The sequence below is a fragment of the Pavona decussata genome, unplaced genomic scaffold (genome assembly GCF_977016875.1).
Source record: "Pavona decussata unplaced genomic scaffold, jaPavDecu1.1 SCAFFOLD_51, whole genome shotgun sequence".
Classification (NCBI taxonomy): domain Eukaryota; kingdom Metazoa; phylum Cnidaria; class Anthozoa; order Scleractinia; family Agariciidae; genus Pavona; species Pavona decussata.
Genome location: NW_028145473.1, coordinates 6,465,697 through 6,491,554, shown reverse-complemented (window position 1 = coordinate 6,491,554; position 25,858 = coordinate 6,465,697). Strand labels below are relative to the sequence as shown.

Below are 25,858 nucleotides of genomic sequence, written 5' to 3'. Positions count from 1 at the left end.
TAAGTCAAAGCAAACAAACTAAAATAATGAAATGTCACTGTACCTTTTGTCTTTGACGCTGATGCTTGAATCTTTTCGTAGCTAGTTTCTCTCCATTTAACCGGCAGGGATCTAAGCTCAAACAACATTTTAAACCTTCCTGTGAATGTATTCTCCGGCCTTACCACGTTGGCAAGACTGTAAGCATGAATACCTTCTCCATAGCCTAACAGTATTAAGTCCTGCTTTCTATTTCCCTTTTTCAAGAAAAAAGCCACTTTTTAACAAAATATTAACTTTGAAATTGAGAAAATTCTGCTGCGATTTGTTCCATTAATATCCTAAACTAGAAATACGTGACTCGCAAAACCTCGCGAAGCTGGGGCTGGGTGGAAAACCCTCTTTACTCGTCCTGTAGCATCAAATGAGGAGATTAAAAGGGGCATAGGATTTTTTTTATGAGCATGGTCTTTCCGTAGTTCCACAGGCTAGTTTGCGGTTGAAAATCTATTTCTGACGCGACGTAATGTACAACGGGCGTGCAGCGCTGTCGTGTTCGATGAATTTATTTCCCACGGAAAATTATTTTACCGCGGCCACAAACGTGTAATTTCTTCAATGCAATCTTTCACAAAAAAGATTTCTAAAAGAAAGGGAAAATATTCTGGAGAGATAGTTCTGTATCCAGTGAATATTGATAAACATTGCCGTTGAAATTTGATCATGCACGCATATTTTTTCCGATGTATGCAAATTTTTTTCAGACGACGCCAGACAGTCTGACGTCATTCATACTTTGTTTGCGCACTGTTGCCAGGCAACAGCACGAACACCTTCACGGAAATATATAAGCATATAAATATATGTTCGGCTCGAATTCGTACGGCTTAGCTCCCGAGCGCGGCCTTCGGCACGACAAATTTATTAACCTCGCTACGCTCGGGCCTTCGTCCCTCGCTTCGCGAGGAATAAGATTGAAGTCGTGTCTCTCTGAAAAACTGCCCGTCAAAAATTGTTTCCCATGGTAACTAACATCAAAGTCAATCAGCATGATTCGACCTCATCAATTTTTTCGGATAAGTTTCTCATAAATTCCTGAAGTTTCAGGGCGTTTGCTCAAATATTAAAAAAGTTATTCAGGTTCAAGATCCCTGAGGGAAGAATACGCCCCCTCCCTCCCCCCCCCCCCCCCTTCTCCTCCCGGTCTAGATAGGGTCAAGGTAGAATAGTGGCTGTTCTATAGTTTTGTCTTACTTACGTGTGGGCATAGTATTAGGATGAGTAAGATTTTAACCGAATAAAAGGAACGAGGCTCTGCAGAGACTCTAATTTTATTGGACCTGGACCATTTCTTAACACAATCTAGTGGGGGTGTTGTGAGAGCATCGTGGTGGCCCAAAGCTGTCAAGATGACGTTTGAAAAGCAAAATCTTTTCTTGTTTTTCATCACGTCCTAAGGGATTACTCGATGACAACATTTGAACATTGGTCATTTCAACCTGGTGTATTACACTCTTTCATTTTCAGAAATCTGAGTTCAAACTGTATTCAAAACATTTCAGCGGATTTGTTTACACCTCTTAAGCAGTTAATGATTATGTAAGTTGCACTTGACGCCTCTTTAAAAAAATCTTCCGCTCAGAGACTAAATAAACTCCTGGAGCCAAATTCACAAAGTCCCTGTAAGGAAATGATTTATCCTACGTATGTTTCTATATAGCAATAGTCTGTAGTTAAGAAACAATAGTTAGGATAAATCTTATCTTGTGACTAGGGCTTCGCGAATATGGACCCTGTATGCTAAACCTGCTTTCGTCCTCACAGACATTTTGGAGATTATCTTTAAAGGAAGTCTGATGGCGAGTACAGAAACCAATAGGTCGCTGTCTCCTTTTCTGTTAGCAATGCGAAATACCTAATGTGATTGTGCTCAAAATTATAGTCATCAGAAGCATTTAGTGGCGCAGAAATCTTAATAGAAAACAGCACAGGAGACACCAGAAAGCTATGGATGAATCAAGAAAAAGCCAGGCAAATTTTCAACCAAACGTATTACTGTTTTGGCCATTTTCAAGGCGAAAAGTGAAGGTGAGCCTATTTGGTTATCCTCACAAACTATTTGGTTATCCTCACAAACCAACGCGTTACCTAATTGTTCTGATTTTTGATTGCCTACTCAACAGAAATATATTATTCTTTTAAAATTTCTTTCTTTTTTACAGGGATCTTAAATCAAACAATATTCAAGAAATTTCCGCGGACGCCTTTTCCAGTTGCGAAGCTTTGGAGGCGCTGTAATGTTATGTTGCTTTTTGATACTTTTCCTTTTTTCACTTAGCAGAGTATACATACGATTACTCTTGAAAAGTATAAATAACTTAGGGGCCACTGGCCGTAACTGTGGAAAATTAGGTAGTGCTAGGTCTTTAAGGGGCAGTGTAATTGTATGGATTTTAACACTCCAAGTGCACAGAAACTATTATTAATTTTGTTTGGCTGGCAGATGGCTTGGATGGAAATAGATTGCAACTTGAAAAAGTTGGAGATTTTTTTTCCAAGTTCCTTCTGAGTATTTTGGAAACGTTGCTAAAAAATGATTTAATTTCTTTCCTCCTGGTACTCAAGAGCAATTTCATGTTAGAGAAGAGGTTCTTAGTCAAATATTGGAGCAGTTTTGATCAGCATACAGCAAAATCCCCGTGTCAGTGCCCCTCGGGGACTCTGATCTATGTTTCCCAAACAGGCGTTACTCTATGCAGTGTTTGGTAGACTGATTGTAATAATTTAGCACCTTTGAGTTTTTAAATCGCGCGATCATATTGACGAGTAGGTCACACGTTATTTTTTACTAAGTTCACTTGAGGAATTATTCTCTGGTCTCTGGTGTGTAGGCATTTACCATGCAACTTGAAGGGTGTATTAAGCACATAGTATAATAAACCCTTTAGAGACTACCAAAAAGAGCTGATGAGGAATACTCAATGGGTTTTAAATGGAATGGCACTACCATGGAACTTTGGATTGTCTTAAGCACTTAGAGAAAACTAAAAAAATTGACTGAAAATTTATCAAAAATAACACTCACACCCGCCACGATCTTAAAATGCAAACCTATTCATAAGAAATCGAGCTGCAAAAATTGTTAAAGACAGGAAATTCAAAATTTTGAAGAACATTCTAGCTCGCCATAAGTTGCCACCATAACATCAAAATCCATGAACCATGAGTCTCATATCAAGTTATTTTCACATTAAATTCCTAACAGCCATGGTTTAGCGGTATTTGCTTGCATACTGAAAAAAACTACGAAAACGTCTCAATTCAATGAGTACAGACTGCCCCTCCCCCCTTTTACCAGGTCGCGTGATTGAGTCAAACACTAATTTCGGGTTGTTTCACCCTTAGCGATATCAGTAACAACAAGCTCCAGAGCTTACCTAACAACGTTTTCAGCCCTTTGAAACTTTTACTGTCTTTGTAAGTGCACACCACTATCTTACTAGATTTGCATTCGTTCTTTTGTTTGTTTGTTTGTTTGTTTGTTTGTTTGTTTGTATATAGTATCTGCACTTTGTAATAGATGACTGCCATATTTTGCTATCAGTACATGTTACGTTGCTCCGTTCTTGTGAACACTTGGAAGTGTCCAAACATTGAAATGTGTTACCTTTAGTCTGGGACGAAAAAATTATCCATACACAAATTGTGAGAAAACAGGTTTCTATCCAGAACGGTTTGGGAGTTACTTGAAAAGTATTGCAAAAACATGACAGAGAATAAGGTCGCTCGCCAACCTTTTTCTCAAAAAAAAAGGCGCTAATCAATAAATAAAATATAAGAATATACAGCTCACACTAAGTAAGTTATTTCTTTGAAAATATCTTTCTACTCTCCTAGATCGCTCCACAATAACATGTTAACTTTTCTATCAAATGATACCTTTAGCAGGAACATCGATCTTCTGTATCTGTATGTATCAACACCTGCCTCTTTTAGCCTATGAGACTTAAAATTGGGCGCTAGCTAAGTGAACTTTGAGGATAATTTGAATTTCAAAGGTTACCTAGCACGAATCACCACCTGTGGTGAAATTAAGTAGATTATTATGGAACCACGCCCTGATAGAGGAAGGTGAAGTAGGGATGGATTCACACGTGCAAGTATTTTTCCTTGAAAATCTTACATTTAACACGTTTTGTTTTCTCATGGAGTACTTGGCAAGTATCGTGTCTGTGAATGTTAAACTACAACTAGGCTACACGCTAACCAAAAACAGTCCAATGGCCCAAATCATAACCTAAAAAAGTCCTATCTGAAAAAAAAACAAGTTAACAATGCTGGCTTTTGTTTGTTTTCCCAAAAAATGTCCGTACCAAATACATCTCACCCCCAAAAAGTCACCACAAAGTTTCCAACCCAAAAAAGCATTAATTTCAGACTTTAACAAGGTCTTTGCACATTCCTGTTACTAATGTACCTGTCACGAGTAATCCCCCTGCCCCCTGGAGATGAAGGGGCAAAAATCATGGGACAAAGAAATGAAATCAAACAGATCCAGTGCGCAGACAAACTCAAGCTGGAAGGTGAACATGGCATTCAGTGAGGTTGGCTGTGGTGAAATAATTATAAATCCAGATAAAATTCAAACCCTTCGCTGGGAGTATCTAAATTATGCCAGCATAACTTCGAGGATAATAGTGAGGCAAACGAATAGAGCATTATGCTATAATAATAGTGCATTGAATCTGTGTTTTATAAGAACTTTACCAAAACCATAGAATTCCCACACAAGACACTGGCCCAGGCACCACATATTAAGACCATCCAACAGTTCCAGTTTTACAACATTGTCAGCTGCCTCCTCGGATGAGTCGTCTCAACAATCAAAGGAGGAAAATCACAAAAAAGAACAGTTTTATGGCGCATAATAGTGATGTAATTTGAGCATGTAATTGTGACAAGTTTTAGTATAAAGAATTAGCATAATAGTGTAAAACATTGAGCATAATGTGGACAACCCTACGGCCATCGCATTATCAGTAGATTTTCTCTGTGACTGAGAAATATTGTTGACCTAAAATAGAGCAGCAATTGTACATGTATGTCATGCAAAAAACATAGGATTAGTGGTTTCAATAAACATCTTGTACAAAACAATTTTATAACCTGCAAATTTAAAATTTACCATGATTTTTCCATTACATGAATGCATCAATATTCCTTAATTTTTTAAAGGAATGGAGGAAGTCCCAGACATAATGAAGTCGAGAATCTTTAAACTGATGCTCAGCAAAGAAATTGTAAACCTGAACTAAGAACACGACGCATTTCAAGTTTATGTTTGTCTACAAATGCATCAGCATACGCATAAATAAATATGCATACATGTCTTTTTAATACTACAAAAAGGTTATCATGAGCGAAAAAATTAATCTGTTTGCTTATCAACATTTCGTGTTTCTGATTGCTTTCGCTTACAAACTGCTATCAAACTCCGTTTGGTAAACGTGTGTTATTTAAGCCTGGTTTACACGTACGACGCAAGCATAAGCATAAGCACAAGCATAAGCACAAGAAACCTACGTATAAACCGGTGCGACGCAGGCATAAGCGCCTTGTGCTTGCGCTTGTGCTTATGCTTGCGTCGTTGCGTTGTACGTGTAAACCGGGACGACGCAAGCATAAGCATAAGCGCAAGGAAAGGAAACTGAAAAACAGTGACAAGTTGTCAGCGTACAATCTAGTTACTCATGCGTTGCCATTTTCCGCCATGTTGGAATCAAATCTCGCGCCAAAAGGCAGCCCGGCTGCGCGATTGCGCCAAATTTGTTTGCTTCTGCGCTTGCGTATGTCACGTTATGCTTATGCTTATCGCACGTGTAAACATCCTTGTGCTTGTGCTTGTGCTTATTCTTATGCTTGCGTCGTACATGTAAACCAGGCTTTACAAACTAAATTCAACACAACAATATGGAGAAAACGAGTGTTTGAAGCGGTGTACATAAAACAAACATGTTACTAATATTTGTTTACGTAACTTACCGGAAATTTAGCTCACTGCTTACAATCAATCCGTCCTCTTGTCCGGCAGTCCACTGTCCAATAAGCTGTTCACAACTTTTCACAGGAGACGAGTGAAAAATTAGAGAGCAAAACAATTTGGCAAACCGCTTTTCTCCAAGAAAAGAGGAAAGTGAAATGACGCGCCACCATTTTATGTACGCTGTCATGAGGCTAGCCTCTCTCCAGGCTCTCACCCCGCTATAACTTTCCTCCCTTGTTTCCAGGCTACCACAAATGTACAACTTTATCACACGGTGGCCATGTTGAGTCTCAGCAGAATAAGAAAACTTTGTTTTTACATGGCAAGCCTCGCACTGAATTCGCGTCTGGGCGAGGCTTGCCGTGTCAATACAAAGCTTTTTATTCCCACGAGACTCAACATCGCCGCAGAGTGATAAGGGTCTATTCTAGCTATGAAGGAGTCAAAATGGAAGGAAACCGTCGATGCCATTAGCAAGAACACACATTCAAACCTCATATACGATTTTGCTTTGATCTTTTACTCGATAAAGCCGCCGTTACACGATGAAACTTTTAGCTGAAACTTTTGTGCAAGTTTCAGCAGGCTTTGCACCGTGTAATATGGTCGGTTTCGTGAAACTTTTTCGCACTTCCGTTGCGAGACAAGTTTCACGAAAAGAAGAACCGGTACCGCTTTTTACTTCTGCAACGGCTTGCAACGGTCGCAGTGGTGAAAAAACAAGAGTTTCACCGTGTAACACTACTTCGTGAAACTGGTCTCGTTCGCCGTTGCACACAAGTTTCAGCTAAAAGTTTCAACGTGTAACGGTGGCTTATGGCGCTAAACAGGAGACATTCAGAACATTTGCATGAGTAGATCTCCTGCTAATTTTAAATGAAAAATTACCCTCTAAAAATTCGGAGCGTCCTAATCATGTGACCGATGACGTCACCACCGTAGCAGTGCTATAACAGATATTTCTAATCAATATCTCCATACCTGCAAATTTATGTTGCAATGCACCTCGAACTAAAATTGATATGAGTGACATTTTATGGCAAGTGTTATCCCCATCTGGTATCCACCTTGGCCTCAAATCGACAAAGCGATTTTTAGGTGCAAAGGATTCTGGGAAGTTTCTTATTACAATTATATATTACTTTTATTATTATTATTGTTATTATTATTATTATTATTATTATTATTATTATTATTATTATTATTATTATTAAACAATAACTCTAAGAACCTTTAAAATACATAACAGTGTTTGGAATTCTTTGTAAAATTGAAGCCTAGTTATCTCTGAAAAACGCGTAGTTACCACCAATTTTCTTTTTGGATTTCAATAGCTCTTGCTAAGATATTCTTTTTCCCGGATAATCATGAACCACACAAGAAAATACCTTTGAACAAGTAGGCGCCTTTCTTAACCGTATCTAAACCCGGATTTTTCTTTTTTCTTTTTTCTTTTTTTTTGGTTTTCTAGGACTGAGAGGGAGGATTCCGCTCCCCCACCCTTCCCCATAATAACTCCGTTACTATTAAAGCTATGAGAATTACACTTGGAGTACGGAAAAGTACCTCCAAGGTTGTTACGACAAATAACATGGCAATTACGCTATAATTACCAAGTGGTGGCCATCATGAATCCACCATCTTAGATTGCGGGATTTCCCCAAAACTTCAGGAAAGCACCAAAATTGAACGAAAAGTAATGGAAACCACTAAAAGAACACTAACGTGAGCTAAAACATTAAAGTTACCAGAAGAAAAGTAATCTCATTCCAAGTTAACTGCTCTGAGAACGCTGTTTTATTAATTTGTAAATTTAACTAATATCTGAAATTCCAGCTTCAAGCCTCCATGAATGTTCTGGTAAGAAAAAATATTGTACCGTTCCTAGGAAGCGTCCAAAAGCTCATAATACTAGATTTGCATGACTAATTTCGTAGTGGCAGAATTGAAAGCGTTGAGTCGTCGTTTTCTTTGGTTTTGGTTTGTTGTATTTGTAGGTTTGTCAGTGGCAACCTTTTGGTGAACATTACACGTGGAACCTTCGTTCATTCAAATCCACCGCCGTACCTAGCTCATTCGTTCAGCCAAATAATGTGAGTTAAGAACCAGATTAACAGCCATTTGAAAGAATCAACCTGTAAATTCTGTTGTGTCTATTCCAGTCATACCTTAATTACCCCCTCCCCACCCCCATTAGTCTCCACAGTGAAGATTTACGACTTTGAAATGAATGGCTAAGAAATGTAATGGCGGTAACGGCGATCAGAACGGAAATATATGCTATTATGCTATTAACATTTGTAAATCTGATGCAGTGAAGCTGGTTCAGAATCCTGTTGAGCAAGATAACTACACGCCCTCTTCTTTCTAGGAATCCCCATCCAAGTGCAGATCGGAACTGACATTGTCCTTTTGTCGCATTTTTCATTGAATGGGAACCTAATTGTTGGTCTCTCATATTTAGCACATGAACAACACCTTCAAGGGAGAATTCGTAGAATAACCAATACAAAATCCACAAAAATTGACTTATTCTTAGTAGAGAACATATTTGTCTATTGTCAACTAACTACTGTCGTACATCACCATTTTAAAGGAAAGCTACATAATATGTTCTTGTGGTCATAAGTGCTTTCTAATTCTTCAAAACCTTTTTCGTATAGTTATTTGCCACACTTGAAATTACACACATTAAATTTCCTTTATTAGTTACATTACTTTAAGGCGCAGGCCCGGACTAAATATTTGAATCCAATGTTCGACCTATAATCTTTCACCGATTTCTGTGATTTTTGGTATCCCAAAAAAGGAATCTTTAAACCAAACAAAACTAAAATATAACATGAAATAGCGAATATGAAATACTAACACTACTGGGAGATTTTTTAAGGAAACGCGAACATTTTCCTGAAACGAGGATTGATTTTATTCTAATTGCCACCGCAGGGTTTTGGCCCAGAGACCAAAACCCGAGGAGGCACCCTAGGATTCCCCGCGTGTATACATATAAGTACTGTAAGTAAATTTGTTAGTATGAGAAAATAATCTCGATTTGATCAAACTAGGCGCGCACGGTGGTCTCGGGCAATATTTCAGCAAAAGCGCAAGGTGCTGTCGGGTAGCTGTCATTCTGCAACCACGAGGTCTTTGATCAGCATTTAACTGTCTTGCGAGCTAAAGTTTGCGTTTCGTCGTCCTCTAGCAGCATTTCGAGTTCTTTCTAGCAGTGTTTCAAGGTCTTGCAACCATCAGTTCGCATTTCGCCATCATTTAGCAGCATTTCAACCACGAAGTCAAGTCTCGCCATCTTCTGCGTCTTTAGCAGCCTTTCAAACCACGAGTTCACATAATTATACATACAATACGTTGCTGCTTCACAAAACAAAACTGTATGACTGTAATAGATTTCAATGTTAAATTTACAGAGAAATATGCTTACCAGTTACATGGATGTTAACTTCAATAAATATTCAAACGTTTCTTTTTTAACATTCGTATGCACAGTATTTATATCCAGTAAAAACCATATACAGGTGTTAAACAGATTTTCAAAAGAGGGGGCAGCTCTAGTGAAAACTATTACTAGTTAAGATCCATAAGTTCTAGGGCTTTCAGGTTTACTGTGAGTAAGTTTGCACAGAATAGGCTGTTGCCCAATTGACTGTTGAATTTTGGCAACAAATGATGTCGCGCGTTTTCCTCATGAGCACTAATTAAGTAATATTGAGACTGCAACTATTTTTTCCTAACTTTGACGCTACCTTAAAATATAATGAAAACTCGCTTATAATGTCCCTTTACGGAGAGAGGGATTAGTTCCTTACAAGACAAATTGTCCATCAGCATAAATCGTGCTTATGCAGTGATTGTAAGTTATCTGAGGAAAATATACCGCTTTCTTTCACATCAGCAACAAATAAGGGGAAGTAGTAACGAGCCAAGTGCGTATACACTTCGGTAAACAGTTTGCCACTGTCTCATTTTTTTATATATTTGTTTTGTTTTGTTCTGTTTTTAGAATGTTATCAGACAACCCTATAGAAAGAATCGAGCCAGCAGCGTTTCGACTTGGAGTTTTCAAGATGAAAGTGTAAGTTACTTACACGCGTGAGTTTAATGGAATAATTTTATTGGAATGAAAAGTAATGGCCATGAGTCCGACGTGCATTAGCTTAGAGAATAAAGAATGGCCAATGCCTACAGAATAAAAATTACTAAACGAACAAAAAATGACCAACATATCGCCTGACGTTGTGTTACTGTGTTACTGTTGTGTTACTGGAGTACGGGATAATAAACGGCAACCCGACTACGAGTTCGACACAGACTGACCTCTCCGCCGCACCGTCCGATGAGGGGTGGTATGGTGGAATAGCCAAGTCTACCGATAATACGATCCCATCTTCGTCGCAAAATGTAGTATATCAAAAGGATAAACCGAATAAAACTAGAACACCTTTCGTTAGGGCTGCCCGCAGCCGAGCACATAATTCACTTTAATGAATATTCAAGACACACACACTTGAGAGGATAAGTACTTCGCGAACATCAATTGTAAGCGACATGCTCGCTACTGTTAATGCAAAATGACGCAACTAAAATACTCTCGTGACATTATTATTAAAATTTTTACTCACCAATTGCAATTACTTTGAGGTTACTTCTAGTACTACCATTAGAAAACCGCTCTACACTGTAATACATTTTGCTTGGTCAAAATTCTATGTTGCTTTCGGGGTAGCTAAGTAATATTTCTGTTTCATTCTAACAGATATTTGCTTCGGACAAATCTGAAGACATTGAACCAGGAGTCCTTCATAGGCCTTCGTAGTCGAGATTCCAACCTGTAACGTATCCGCCCATTATCAACTTTTAAAGCAATGCCAAGTCCAAAGGATATGTTATATATATATACATAAACAGATAGTAAACGATGGCATTATGTTTGGATAGTATTATCTCAAAAAGTAGCCATTTATTAGCCCGTTGAAATATTTTGAAATAAAATGTAACATTTTTCCTTGGACTACTTTATCTACGTTCAAGCATTTAGTATTATTTATCTTCCAGGTTATTGAAAAACAGAGCGCTTAAAACGCTGAAATATTTCTCTGACGGCAAGAGTGGTTGCACCATTTATCTGTTAGTAGACATGATTGAGGATGGTAAACATACTAAGATAAATATCACCGTGAAAATATATGAAAAATATACTTTGAACTGCGGATGCCGGAAAGGTCAAATCAAAGGATGCGTTCAGAAAGCCTGAATTTTTTCAGGCTTTCTTTTATAATAATAATAATAATAATAATAATAATAATAATAATAATAATAATAAATGCTTTGTTTATAGTGAAAATGCACTTAGCTACCCAAAGCTAGTTTACAGGCATTCCACTCAGAAATAATGGGAAACAAATAATAATCAAATCAAACATAACATGTTAAAAATCCCAACTGGCAGGAGGCAAACCAGCTGGTTATTTACAAGCGTGGCCGAGGTGGGACTTGAACCCGGGACCTCCGGATTTCAAGTCCGGCGCCCTTACCACTGGGCCACGCCGCCTCCAACTGCTTAAGTTGCGTAGTAACTGGGAGGATCTTTCTTCGATTTGATCTTTCATCCGCAGTTCAAAATATATGTTTCATATATTTTCATTTATTTATTCATCCTTCACGGGTATATGACGAACTCACAATATGACCAGCTCCCAGTTGGCTTGATAGCTCAGTTGGTAGAGCACTGCACCGGCATTGCAGACTGTCATGGGTTCGAATCCCGTTCAAGCCTGAATTTTTTCAGGCTTTCTTTTCGCAACTGCTTAAGTTGCGTAGTAACTGCGAGGATCTTTCCTCCATTTGATAAATATCACCATAACTCATACTTATAACATAGAACAGAAAAATAAATAATATCTTAATTGAAGAAATTAGAGTCACTTAAATTAAAGACATCTCAACATTCGTTTAATCTTAGTTGGACGCACCCCAAACTGCGAACACTGCAACATTCTGTGGAGTATAGATCATGACATAGGTAGATTATGGCAAGACATGCCAATTGACGTGATGTTTATATTCCTGCTAAATTAATCCAAGTTAATTTCCCTTTTATAGGAATCCTCTCAATTCAAAATCCGAAGCCGTTGACGTACAATATCTTGACTACATTGAGATTTTACCTTTCATTGGTGGCTTAATTAATGTCCTGACGGCATCTGGATTCAGAAGGGTACCCGAGGATTCCAATGAGAAGGTTGCTTATTTCTTGCCATGTCCCTTGGGAACATTTTCCAATTCTTCTTCTCAAGGAAGTGAGGGATGCACATCATGCCCTCCAGGTAATTTTTTTTAACCGTACTTGTAGGTATTTTCTATGTCCCCGCGAGTTTACAATTACACTTTCTTTTCGAAATGTATATGTCAACACATATTTGCGTTACTAAACTATCTTTGCGCAATTGCTTAAGACATATACACACACAGTGGGACACCGGGGCAGAGCCAATATCAGATTCTGTGAATTTTGTTGGTGAATGGAGTTTTTACATGGACACATAAAGAGAAATCTAAGGTTTTACTGATAAAAAACACAGTGATAAAACAATAATAAAATATAATAAAAAAACAGAAAAACAAAAAGTCTCGAATATTTGTTTTCAGGCAAAACTGACTGCACATTATACCCTTGCTTAAGCGCTTTCAGTTTTCGGACCTCTAAGTATTCTAATTACGGTTACCCTACTCAAATTGTAAAACAAAACCGTTTCGTCGCCCTAATTGCTCATTTCGTTCTTAAATATTACCATACTATATTATTAACCCTTGCAGTCTTGTGTCATGAAACTTTCAACCTTCGATAAAGGGTGACCGTCTTAGTTTCTTTATTAGTTCACCCAAACCACTGACCTCAGCTCCTCAAGCGTTTCTGGTTTTTGCTGAGGTCAGAGGCCTTGGTTCTTTATTGTTCGATTACAGACTTAACGACACGCCTGGTAATTTCGATGTTCAAAACCCTCGGCTCCTTGCTTATAGACCTCGTTTTTTCTCCAGCGCATGACTGATAAATATTTCTCGATTAGAAACTTTGAAATATATATGTGTTGCTTAGGGCAAAATTGTTTGGATGCAATTGCGAATTGCTATGCGCCAAAGTATTGGCCTTTTTTGTTTCTTTTTCAGGTGGATTTTACTCTGATGATGTTGGCTATGTGGGTAAAAGCTGCAAGAGATGTCCAAATGGTTCCTTTGTTGCATTTGATAAGGCACCAGGAACTCGAAAATCAGATTGCAAGTCTTGTCCACAAGGTAAAGCGTCTCCGTACATGTTATTTAGGTATACTGCTTTTCTTTAACTTAAGGCCAGTTAAGTTTAAACAGTTTCAACATTCTGTTCAACATGCGTTCAACACTTTGTTCAACCAAATGTTGGGGGCGTTTGAACAGGTCGTCCAACATTGTTGAAAGTGTACTGAAATGTTGAAAGCTTGTTGAAAGCGGGTTGAATCAAATTTAAATCGTTTTAAATTTTCATTCAACATCCATACAACATTTCCTTTGTTCTCGAAAATTTTGAATGGTGTTGAAGCCGTTTAAACACTCCGTTCAACATTTGTCCAACATCCGTTCAACTTTTGTTGAACGAATGATGGTGAAATGTTGAAACCGTTTAAACCGGCCTAAGTCCGCAATCTCTGGAAATTGGCAATTGCCTTCCGATAGAAGATGATTAGTGTGAGAAAATCTTGAAAAACACTTTATTTGGCGAGCTTACAACCAAGAATGAAAGCTTGGTCGCAATGAAGTATTACTTCGTTCTTTTTTTGTCTGTGCTGGAAGGATTTCATGAATATTGTGAAAATGCTTCACTAAAAACGGAGAGGTCGCAATCACCTTTGAACACAAAATCCTTACTGAGACAGAGTGGCCAATTGATATTCCATAATCACAATGGAAAAATAACATTGTTATGACTTGTGAAAAATAGTGATTTTATGTTTTAAGCCTCAGAATAAATTATAGATGTATTATTTTTCAGTCAGGGACACAGGCATGCTCGTTAAATTGATTTTTTCATTGTGCAAGACCAGCAATCGTATATACAAAACTGCAGGTTTTCGGAGTCATTTCGTACATCTGGAGTGTTCATTTCTGTTCTTGCTTACTGCCAATCTGGAAGACTTACGATTTGCGTTGAAAACAAAGGCTTGTCAGACTTCATTTTTTCCAATTATTCGTTTAACATCTATCAGCTGTTCTTGAGATATCGCTAAAGACAAAATAATACCCAGAAATAACACAGTTGGCAAGCAAAGCGTTCTCTCCATACCATCAAAAGACCCCAGAAGTGACCATAACATTCTGGAACTAGACTATAAAAGTCGTCTTATAGTGGCCTTACAACAGCTGTTTATGAAAGTCAAAACATTTTCAAAACATGGTAACAAAGGAAACTCTAAGCAAGCGGGACGAGATGCAATAGCCTTCCTCACAACAAGGTGTGCGTATGAGGTACTTTACCGTCTCGTGAGAAGTTTCGGGGAATTTTGATGGGTAGAATGTACGGAAAGTGGCTACGTTATCATTGAGTCACTGCAAGATAACGGTTGCACGTGAACTCATATGTATATAACTATTAAGATGCGCAATAAACTATGCATATCGACAGAAAGGGCTTGTAAACCACAACAGACATCGTTATATCTTTTTTTTTTTTGTCCACGTTCTTTCTATGGCTATGCGCATGGGTTCCTTGTCAAATAACAAGTGTATTCTTATATTCATTTTGTATTATAACGTTTTTGAGCCGCGTTGCACCCATGTAATGTGATAGAAATGGAATGAAATTATTTATTGAGTGCCAAAATGAAGACTTCTATCCTTATAGATCCCGGGCTTGCTATCCCTGTGAAGGAATTTTGGTTTGCCAAGGTCAAAGGAAAATCTTTGACCTCGGCGCGATTTGAACCCAAGAATCTGGGATTAGATCAAAAACGCTGGTGATCTAATCGAGAAGTACAAAAATAATTTCATTCCATTTCTATAGTATTTATTTTGTGTGCTCTTTCTGACAAAGTATGAAACGTTACCAAATATACAGTCTCTGGGTTCTCGTCTTTTGTCTTCCATAGGTACAGAAACTGATTTCTTTGCTGGGCTGCGTGCCTGCCCATGTCTGAAACGCTTTCATCGAACCCACATGTTTAAAGAATGTCGCAAATGTGAAGAGGGACTAGAATGCAAGGACGATTATGCTTTTTTGAGATCTGGTTACTGGTGGAAGTGGAGAAACGAGACTTACAAACATCGCTATAGATATTTTGTAAAAAATCTCTTGAGTTCTCACCCTGCATTAGGAGAGAAGGCCGTACAACACCCTTATCCAATACCAACGCCTTACATGTGCCCCACGGAAGACTCTTGCCAAGGAGGAATTGATTCCCATTGTAAGATTGGCTACAAAGGTCCACTTTGTAGTGTTTGTAGTGCTGGGTATTATAAACAGCTGCAAACGTGCAATCAATGTCCATCTAAGATGTGGATAGCCGGACAGTTGTCCATTACTACTGTTATTGTTTTGATAATCATTTTAGTTTCAGTGTGGAAAACCAAGAGAAAGAATAGAAAGGACGAAGGAGAACGTTCGTTAATAGACTCTTTGCTATCTAAAATAAAGATTGCAATCGGCTTTTACCAGGTCACTTATGGCATGCTGGAAGCGTTCTCGTATGTAAAATGGCCTGGCTCCCTGCGAGTCATCGGCAAGTATTCCGAAATACTGCAGCTGAATATATTTCGGATTGCTCCAGTTCACTGCCTCTCTCAAGGGTTGCAAATGGATGCGTTTGGAAACCTGTTTGCGATTATGACAATCAATGCTGGTGCTATCGGGTTTGCTTGTGTTGCTTACGGAGTGCGTAAACTTACTGTCGCTAAAAATCGATCCATGGCAAGAGAAGAGAAGTTGAGAAAGCTCTCCGATGCAAAAGAGCTGGTGTACAGAAATTTGTTTTTCGTCCTGTACATAACATACCTCAGCACGTGCTACAAAACGGCTTCTGTCCTGCCAATCACTTGCCGGAAACTGTGCCAAGATGAAGAAGACAAGTCTTGTCTTACGTATCTGAAAGCTGATTACAGCATACAATGCCATGATTTAAGGTACAACCGCTTGATTATCGTGGGATATATTTCCGTTGCCTATGTCTTTGCCCTTCCACTGGCCACATTCGTCGCCCTCTGGAGACAACAAAGAGGTATTTGTGCCCCAGCATATGAGGTGACGTCTGAAGATGGCGGCTTACCCACTGAAATATTTCCAGGATTGCGTTTTCTCCACGAAAACTACAAGGGTAGTTCCTGGTATTGGGAACTTGTAGAGATGTCTCGGAAAGTGATCGTTACATCTGGTCTTATCCTTATCGGACAAGAGACCAGGTCCTATGTTGGCTTAGCATGGGTTGTTGCAATGATGTTTGGAGTGCTTTTTGCCTGGATCCGTCCAATACAAGACGCTTTTGAGAACAGATTGATGACGGCGTCCCTTGCCGTAACTGTCATCAACTTGGGCGTTGGTGCTGTGAGTAGGATTCCAGCGGAGAGCATACCTGGTTCCAGCGACCTGTACATGGATACAGTCATGGTCAACACACTGGTTCTTGGAGCAAATTCTTTGGTCATAGGAATGCTTGCTTGTAAGTTAATAATTAGTGGTATCTAAGTTTGTAATCAACACTTTTCAGTTTCCTAACTTCTAACACTTTTATACAGGTTGAGCAGTGCTATATATTTCGTAACAGTCCCAACCTTAACATGATTTTCGAAAGTCTTTCATCATCTCCCTATGTAAACTACCTTTCCTGACCGGCATATTTTCCACATTTTCAACGACGTAGTTTAAAATTAACCCCCTACGCCAAAACTCAAGCAAATGAACAAACGATAAGCGAAAATTCCACTCGGATTAAAAGCAAACTTCCTGGAAAATTGTCTAAAGTGAAGTCCTCGTGAGTCCTCATAAAGCGACTTGGACAATTTAGATTCCTTCCTCTTGGCAGGATGTTAATCTACTTCAAAGGTTCCCCTGAAATTCTGTAGGTAACATCGCGCTCATACTCCTACACATTCATCCACTTGGGTAATGGCAGCCAATAATAAAATAAGTAAAGTACCTTGTGTAAGGAAACAGCGTGACCCGTGGTAGATCAAGCGCTTCGTGTAAAATGGCGATCCACGCGCCAAAATGGAAAATCTTCCACAAAAATTTAATCTCAACACTTCAGGCCATATTTTCATTGAGAATAAGGTAGGGAATTGCAGTCTTGATGTACTGAGCTGGCAATCTTCTGATTGAGAGTCCAGTAAGGAAACCTCTTTATCACTACTGAATGGATTTTTGGGCATTTTAAAGGATATTTCGGTGTTTAAAGTGCATATGAAGAGAAATGTATTTAAATTGTGAATTTGAGTTGTATAGGGTGAAACAAGAAGATTTCACAAGCGCCGAAAGTTGGACTATTTTGACCTGAAAAATGGTCCTGAGACTGGGTCGAGTTTATTGCGAAATTTCCTCTTCTGACGTAATGTTGGGGTCAATAGTGGTGCATTGTAACTCCCTACATTTTCCGACATTTTTTACAATTTTTATTGTTTGGGGCGCCAGCAACGCAATATCTCCCTCCTTTAGCCTTCTCTTTCCCACTATCCGCCACACTGTACCCAACATTACGTCGTTGCGGATATTCTCAAGTTGTATTTATGACCGCGCGCTTTGAACAACCATTTTCCGGCTCAAAATAGTCCAACTTGTTGCGCTTGTAAGATCGTCAAGTTTTTTATTTTTATTTATTATTATAATTTTTTTTATTTTTTTTTTAAATTCTTTGCCACCAAAGTGCTTTTGCAATGACAAAATAAATTATTTAAATATAGGTTTCACCCTGGACATCTCAAACTTTGGAAACTTACATTTCAAAACGACGTTATATTTATCATTACGCAAAATAAATTTGGCTGCATGACTGTGCAAGTCAAAAGAAACTGACTTTGACATCATTATACAAAAGAATCGTTTTCCCTATCTTTTTATGATGTTTAGTTAGTGCGTAGATGAAAGCAACCTCTTGAGCAGCTGGTAATGACAGAAGAAGAAGAATGGCAAATTTTAAGCTCAGTAAATAACATTGGAAAACATTGTACCTTCATCTTGTTACAAGAATTGGATGAAGAATACTTCGAAGTCCCTGACGGGATTTGAAACGGCAAACAACGAAAACATAAATTATTGAGGAGAACTGCAAGGCGATCAATAAATATTTGCCGAAAAGCACTGAATTAATGTTCAAACCTCCACAAGAAAATTAAATAAAGTTGTAGTTTTTCATGTGGTTTGCGTCTTGCATACTGTTGAAGGATCTGCCGAAAGCGCCGTCTGGAGTAATTCTAAATAACACGGTCTGAGAGAATTGATGTGTAAATAAGAAATCAGTTTAAATCGACTACACGAATTGCAATAACAGGCATCGCTATCTCTAGACAATAGTGGCTAAATAAAGCTAATAACCATTTTCCGGCTAGTCAGACCGTCCACTGTTCACTGTTTGAAGACTTTCTTCGCCATGTAACTTCTCAAATCCATAAGATTTACGCATTACAAAATCATTTCTTTTATTTCTCGTTTTTGATTTAGTTCAGTACTCAACACACATATATGGCTACCTAAAGGAATGGCGAAAAAATCCACAATGGTCCTTCTCTTGCTGTTTTGCCTTGATTCTACCCCTCCTGGATCTTCAGGAAGACATAAGTGGTTTGGCTGGAACGAACTTGCTAAAGACTCAGCTGGACACAGGGTACATGGGAACAACCGGCATTACTGATGCGGTGAAAGACAGTGGGGCTATTGATGTCACTCTTCGAGAAAAAGAAGAAGAGGATGATAATCCTGTAGAGGCGGTAGATGATTGGAATGGTTATCCACGAAACAACAACAAAAAGTGTTCTAAAGAAACTCAAACCGTGCTATTGATGAGTTTCTCCAACTCTGATGCAGTGGTCGATGGGCCAGAGGCAGACACCCATTTCTAATTATCTGTGAGCAAAACGCTTTAAACGAAATAATGTAAACTGCTAGTAGAATGCTGTGTACTAGTGGTTTGATGGACATGCACTTTTACATTGTACTTAGAGTAGACAAATCATTGATAGCCTTTCTATAAACGGTAGCTTTTGGAAATATCTGCAAATTTCTTTGTTAATACATTTGTAAGACGTCTCGCATTGTTCTTTATGTAGTATAAAATCTGTAGTAATTTAAAAATAATCCTCACTTTAACCAATCCTTTTTTTAACTTGTTTAGTATGCTTAGTTTCCAGGCGCTTCACGATGAACTAACAAACTTAAATTTAAAGGAACTTAAGAACACTTTTGCTCATAATATTCGGAGAATTCTGTGCTGGAAAATAATTAACCATGTTGGCTATCTTAATCTCATTTTCGTGTATTTTGTAAAAATTGCTTATGGTACGGTATGTGTCTGTTGTAGCAAAAACTTAAAGGGGAAAAATAAAAAGGTTTGTACAGAAAACTATTATGGTTTTCAGAAAAGTTGCGCAATTTGAACTCTACATGCAAAGTGGCACTAAATCCCTAGGGGAAAAGCTGTGCAGGAAAATAGCCACAGTGTATTGGACTTGCCTGGCATGTCAAGGCCACCGGGGTACAACCACCAGCTTGTATTTCCTGAATAAAATATTATGTTATGTTATTATCATGTCCAGTTTGTAGTAGTTAGGGACCGTTCATTTTTTATGAGCATGGGGGGGCCGGTGGGATTTGGGGGGGGCCACGAGAAAAAAAATGGCACTAAAGGGGGGGGCTACCAAAAAAAATTGAGTGAAAGAGGGGGGGGTCACCAGCAATAATTGGCTAGTAGGGGAAATTGAAAGTGGCTCAACACAGAAACAGATGAAGAAATTGAATATTATTTCAATTTCCTAACCACTTTTAATTTGTTTTACATACTGAGGTCGAAATCTGCATTTCATATTAACAAAAACTGAGGAAATGAAGCATATCTGTTGGAAAAGCAATAATGAATATAAACTGAAGTAGACACCTATGTTTGTACAAGTTCAAATCAATATAAAAACGTAACAGTCTCACTATTGAATCATCCGTGGGGGAGTAGTTTTCTATTAAGTGGCTGTACTCAGAACTATATCAATAGATTGTTTAATGTTCTCTTTAGTAGTTCTCACTTTTATAAAGACTGTTGATTGGTAAATTATTTGAACCCAGGAGTATCAGTAGACTCAGTAGTATGCCTAGTGTGAACATCCAGATTAGTTTTTAATAATAGAACTGTTGTTGGTGACTTCAGTTGACGGTAAATCTGAGCAGAGGCCATCTTCAGAAAAGCTTGTAACTGTCATTTTTAATAGCTGCAGTACTTTAATATCCAGGCGCGTAGGAGGGGGGTTCGAGGGGTTTGAACGAACCCCCTTTGAAGATCAATACTGGCGGAAGAAAAAGCACAATGAGGAGGTTGAACAACTACACGAGGTGTACCATGCGAGAGAGTAGAATGTCCGCCCTGGTTCTAAATGCATATCAAATATGATATGCCTGTCAATCTTGACGAGATAGTCAATTTGTTCGAAGGCCTACACCCGAGAATGATGCAGTTTACCAGCTTGGTGTATGACTATCAGCAGATCGAATAGCTATCAGAACTTGGCAGGGCGCGGAATGTACATTGAACTTTCTTGTTTAAGTTGAAACAATTATGCCGCAGAAATGATGTATATAGCTTAAAAAGCTGCTGTAAAACAAATTTGTGATTCGCCTAAAATGGGTCTAAAAATGCAGGAAATGAGGTTTCTGGGAACCTAGATTTTCAAATATTTCCGGGGGAGCATGCCCCCGGACCCCCCTAGTAAGAGCGCCTCCAGCGCTCAGCAAGATTTGGGGCTCAACGAACACCCCTATCTAACCCTTACCTACGCGCCTGATATCTGTGTGTCCGCTGTTTTTTTCTGTTTAATATGACTCGTAATCGTTGATTGGTATGCTTCGATCCGTATTTTGTTAGTCAGATCTGTACGTGTATTAATTGTTTCTACTCGAAGGGGAGTTATTTCACGTTAACCATTTGCTTGATTAATTTTTCTAGTTCATTTGAGAATCTAAATGGAAATTTAGGGTTTGCTGTTGTCGTAAACGTGTTGCTATCTATAAAACGTTTTTTTAAACAAGAGAAATCTTTACCTAAGCAGAGAACGGTAACTTTTTAATAGTACTGTAAAGAAATCACAGTAACAATTACGTTTATCTTTGATATAAACAGTACATAAGCGTTTTGTTAAAGTTAGGAGTATGATTTGTTTCTGGTTGGGCGGGAGGGAGGGGGTCATCAGAAAAAAATTGTTTCTGCTGGGGGGGGGCCATGTGGAAAAAAATTGCATGCTAGGGGGGGGTCATACAGTTTCGTAGTGGTAAATAACCAAATCCCACCAGCCCCCCCATGCTCATAAAAAATGAACGGTCCCTTACTTCGTTGATTTGTACACAAATTACTCCATCGTTTGTTGGGTGGACGGTGAAGTGGCCTTCCTATGAGCCAAGTGAAGATTTATAACCAGTCTCTTACCTTGATCCAGCAAGGGTCAGTGTCAGCTCAGAGGACCATGCAGAGATTTTACCTCATCACTGAAGACTCCTCAAATCCGCCCAGACTTAAGAGCAGGTGTCCAAACATAGAAAAGTAGGTAGCTTCTCTGGTAATGAGACGATACTTTTTTTATTTATTTTATTACTCGGGCGGTAAGGCGGACCGAGTTAAGGTTTCGGTAGCATTATCAAATTCTTTTTTCTTTTTGGGGTCGCGATGGACCGAGAGATAAGACTTCGGGCCACGAGTTATTGTTCTCGGTCTCGTTTTTTGTACTCGGCTGGTACGAGTTACGTTTTCTGTTGTGTTATCAAATTCTTTAAATTCTCGGTCGCGTTCTTTGTTTTCGGGCCGTGAGGAGTGTTTACAATATGCAAGCCAGACGTGCGAGGCATGAACAAAACATGCGAGGCATGAACAGCCCCAACATAAACTGCAAACCGTTAAGCTAACCGGGGAGCTATTTAAGCTAACCTAAGTGTTATTTAATTAGGCTAACGGGAGTGCTTCTTAGGCTAACCGGAGTGTTTTTTAGGCTAACCTGAGTGCCTCAAGGTTAGTTTTGTTTAATTGTAAATTTGGCAACTAAATCAGTCTATGAACTCGCGGGCCAAGATAGACAAAGATGTCTCACGTTTACTATAGAAAAGAATCAATGTAGAAACGGTTTCTGTCTTCAAATGAAAAGTGAAAAACAAATGCTTTCCACTGAATTTCATTTAAAAATATAAACAGCGAAACATTGAAAAACGTACAAGGATATAAACGTACGCGTGATGCGTAACGTTACTTTCGATCCGGGGGGGGGGGGGGTACTCAACAGATGCTTGGGTAGGGAGGTGCGGCCCGGGCGTTCAAACCCTGACCCTGTTTAAGACACAATTCTCCGATTTCCCAATCCCGTTTAAGACAGAATTCAAAATTTTCAGGCCCTCTCTAAGACATTTAACCCAAAATCACACCATGTTTAAGACTAGAATGAAATTAGAATACACTAGTTTCTTACTGTATTTTAATGCATTGGCAATCACAATCTGTTTAAGCCATTAGTTGATGAAGGGATACCCTGTTTAAGACAGAAAGTCATGAAAAAGCTACCCCGTTCAAGACAAAACACCCTGAAAACCATACCCTATCGGGCCGCACGTCCCCGTTAAGGTCACATAAGGGAGTTCCCCCCCCCCCCCCCCGCCCCCGGGTCTAGATCATACCGAAAATTACGATCTGTCATTGACCCTGCGTCACACACATATTAGGATCGTACAAATGGTTTCTGTCTCTAAACGAAAAGTGAAAACGTATAAGGATTAAAGCCCGGGATTATAAAAAGCATTCGTATGACAAATGTCGTTTTCCCCTGTATTTCATTCTGACTGCAAGAAATGCAATCCTATCTGGTGGTTACTTATTGCCTCACTAGATCTCTGTATCTATTAGCCTGCGAGCAAGCTCTCTTGGGGGTGGGAGCGGGAGGGGGAAAGAGGAGAGAGCTTGCAACGATGTCTCAGGAATTTGAATGCCGCCCCCAATACTCCCCGCGGCTCCCTGCTGTCCTAGCTGTCAGAATTTGGCCAATCAGTGCAAACCGGAAACGATAGCAAACGTAAACAAACATGTGAAAGGTACAATGTTATCAGATACACTTCGAAAGACGGGAATCCTTGCTGACAAAAACTATAGTTTCTCTGATCGAGTATGCCTAACGAATGCCACAAAAATCAGAAAATTTAGTGAAGGTTTTTACTTAATTGTGAGCACACTAAAAGCCGTTTGAACAAAAGGTCGAGGTCACAAATGTCGTCCCAAGCTTGCCGACTGCAGTGTCAAGGCCACAAAACTACTGGACATAAAAAATGTCGAAAACTTGACACAGTCCGACCAGGGAAAAAAGAAGCAGTGCAAAGAAATCGGAAGGATCTCAATTTTGCAGCCGGGTCTCCGAGAACGAGGACGCAATTCTCAATATCGACAATGTGGTTTCATTGGAACACTCAACTCGTGTGAAATTTGTGATTTTGTGAACGAGTAGCAAAGCAGACGTGAGAGTGCCAGATCAAAAGGAAATCATTGCGCTTCTAAAGAACGTTGCCCTTAAAAAACTGGCAGTTCGCTGCTAACGCCGTACCGAAGCACTCGGAATTGAGTCAATATATTCAGAAAGCGTTAATTTGTGGCGTAAGCTGAAAGATGTTCATATTTTTTTCGGCTGAGCCAAACACCAAACAAAAGCTTAAATTTGGCTGACCTTGACTCTCCATCTGAAATATCGGCAATCGAAGTGGCAGGCATCCCCATTCTTCTTGCTTCTGCGATCAAGTAATCGATAATGATACTTTGCAATGAGCAAACGACTTGCATTGTTTGATGTTAGACTTTAGACTTTCAATTGCTGCAAAAGGTTGAAATATCAAACTTGTCACAAATCTCGTAGGTAAAACTGCAAGAACATCGCTTCTTTGAAGTAAAGCATTGGCAGCTTGACTTTGCTCGGGTTTTAATTCCAGAGAAAAACCTAAGTTATTTAGAGAAATTCTCGCAACTTTCACAAATAGAAACTCCGCCACCATTTTTGTGTTGTCAACACGACGCACGCGAAGAGCAATGACGTAAGCACCAAATTCAATATCCATCAATCAGCATTTTGCGTTGAAAAATTCAACGCAGAAATGAAAATTCCTGAGTCATGGTTGCAAGCTCTCTCCTATTTCCCCCTCCCGCCCCCACCCCCAAGAGAGCTTGCTCGCAGGCTATGTATCTATCTATTTGGTAGCCTGCGAGCAAACTCTCTTGGGGGTGGGGGGCGGGAGGGGGAAAGAGGATCCACCCCCAAGAGAGCTTGCTCGCAGGCTATCTATTTGGGGGAATTGGCGATGCTGAAGGTTATCACTGTTAAAAGATTGTAGGCTTTACGCACCACACAGTCAAATATGGCCCGAGTATAAGCTGGAAACAGTTTCATGTTTTCATTTTAAAATAGGCTCGTAAATGCACATTTTACCTGTGCCTTTATATGCTGTCAGCTGCATTGTTCAGTCCCACGTCAATACATATACCACTGGACCTGATCTCACGTGTAAGCTTCTTTAAGAGCGATTTACACGGTACGACTTTTTCGCATGCGACAAGCTTACGACAGGCCTACGACACGAATTGTTTCGTGTAAATCAAACCTACAACTCGCTTACGACAATCGTAGGCATAGACAATGTTGAGTAACGAGAGTTGCGTGCGATTTTTTGCACGACGCGAGGAGCGCGCGCTCTGGAAATCGCATGCGACAGTTGTAAGCAAAAGTTCTACCGTCCAAATAAATTCCAAATTCCACGGAATTGTGGCTTCTTAGGGGTTTTCTCAGAAGGCTTTACACCAGCTCAAGAATTCAAGTGATGATGTTATCCAAAGTAACAAGTTTCATGTACGGAAGTGGCTCCTTTACACAACAGTAATCACCTTTCCCATCCTTAAAAAACTGCTTGATTTCTTATAAAAAGGGATAAGGCAAAATATAGTTCTCGAAAACGAGTGTTGAGTGCCATTATGTAGAAATAAGTCCAGACGTTTCGGGCTTAGCCCTTCATCAGTGGAAAAGTCAAAGATTTACGTTAAAAAGCTAGCTTGCGCCATGAAGTCAGATTTAAAGTTGTAAGGTGCGCACGCGACGTACGCGTGACGACCTAAAGATATCTGAAGTCGGAGTTCAGTCCGCGCGGCTGACTGGTGCCTAGTCTGAAAATAAGGCGCATCTCCTGACGCTTTCGTTCACCTTGTTTCCGTCGCAGAGCCTAATTCCACGGACCTTTGCGTCTTGGATAGTGTGGCCATTTGTATTAAAATGCTCTGCGACGGGAAAGCCCGGCAGGTTCTTCTCAATGCTGCGTAGGTGTTCACCGAAGCGTTGCCCTAGCGTGCGGCCAGTTTCGCCGATGTAAATACAGTCGAACCTCCACTAACGGCCACCTCTCCACAACGGCCACCTCTCTACAACGGCCACATTTTTTTGTCCCGGCGGACAGTCCATACATTAGCTCTTGTTTAAACCTCTCTACAACGGCCACCTCTCTACAACGGCAACGGCCACTAAAGTGCGTCCCCGACTGCCGAAATAACCTCTCGACAACGGCCAGTATAGTTCTTTTTTGTAAAAAAAAAAACACCTTTTTATAAA

General features: G+C 39.4%; 2 protein-coding genes, 1 long non-coding RNA gene and 1 other non-coding gene across 4 annotated transcripts; 3 read left to right on the top strand and 1 right to left on the bottom strand.

Moving 5' to 3' along the window:
• The first annotated feature begins 64 nt into the window (after nt 1-64).
• Nucleotides 65-2,272, top strand: LOC146481291 (uncharacterized). Its single transcript, XR_014864496.1, has 3 exons — nt 65-179; nt 1,507-1,578; nt 2,202-2,272. It is a non-coding gene; the product is annotated as an uncharacterized LOC146481291 (long non-coding RNA).
• A 1,118-nt stretch (nt 2,273-3,390) lies between these two features.
• LOC146481290 (uncharacterized) lies at nt 3,391-11,134 on the top strand. The gene is made up of 5 exons (XM_085108601.1): nt 3,391-3,456; nt 3,877-3,948; nt 8,020-8,115; nt 10,041-10,112; nt 10,794-11,134. The coding sequence occupies exons 2-5, from the start codon at nt 3,893-3,895 to the stop codon at nt 10,870-10,872; spliced, it is 303 nt and encodes a 100-aa protein (XP_084964727.1). The 5' UTR covers nt 3,391-3,456; nt 3,877-3,892; the 3' UTR covers nt 10,873-11,134.
• LOC146481288 (cysteine repeat modular protein A-like) lies at nt 11,094-19,495 on the top strand. Its single transcript, XM_085108600.1, has 5 exons — nt 11,094-11,164; nt 12,140-12,363; nt 13,205-13,330; nt 15,154-16,716; nt 18,711-19,495. Exons 4-5 carry the CDS (start codon nt 15,222-15,224, stop codon nt 19,106-19,108), a joined length of 1,893 nt encoding a protein of 630 aa, XP_084964726.1. The 5' UTR covers nt 11,094-11,164; nt 12,140-12,363; nt 13,205-13,330; nt 15,154-15,221; the 3' UTR covers nt 19,109-19,495.
• Nucleotides 11,516-11,588, bottom strand: Trnas-uga (transfer RNA serine (anticodon UGA)). The gene has a single exon. It is a non-coding gene; the product is annotated as a tRNA-Ser (tRNA).
• Nucleotides 19,496-25,858: the final 6,363 nt, after the last annotated feature.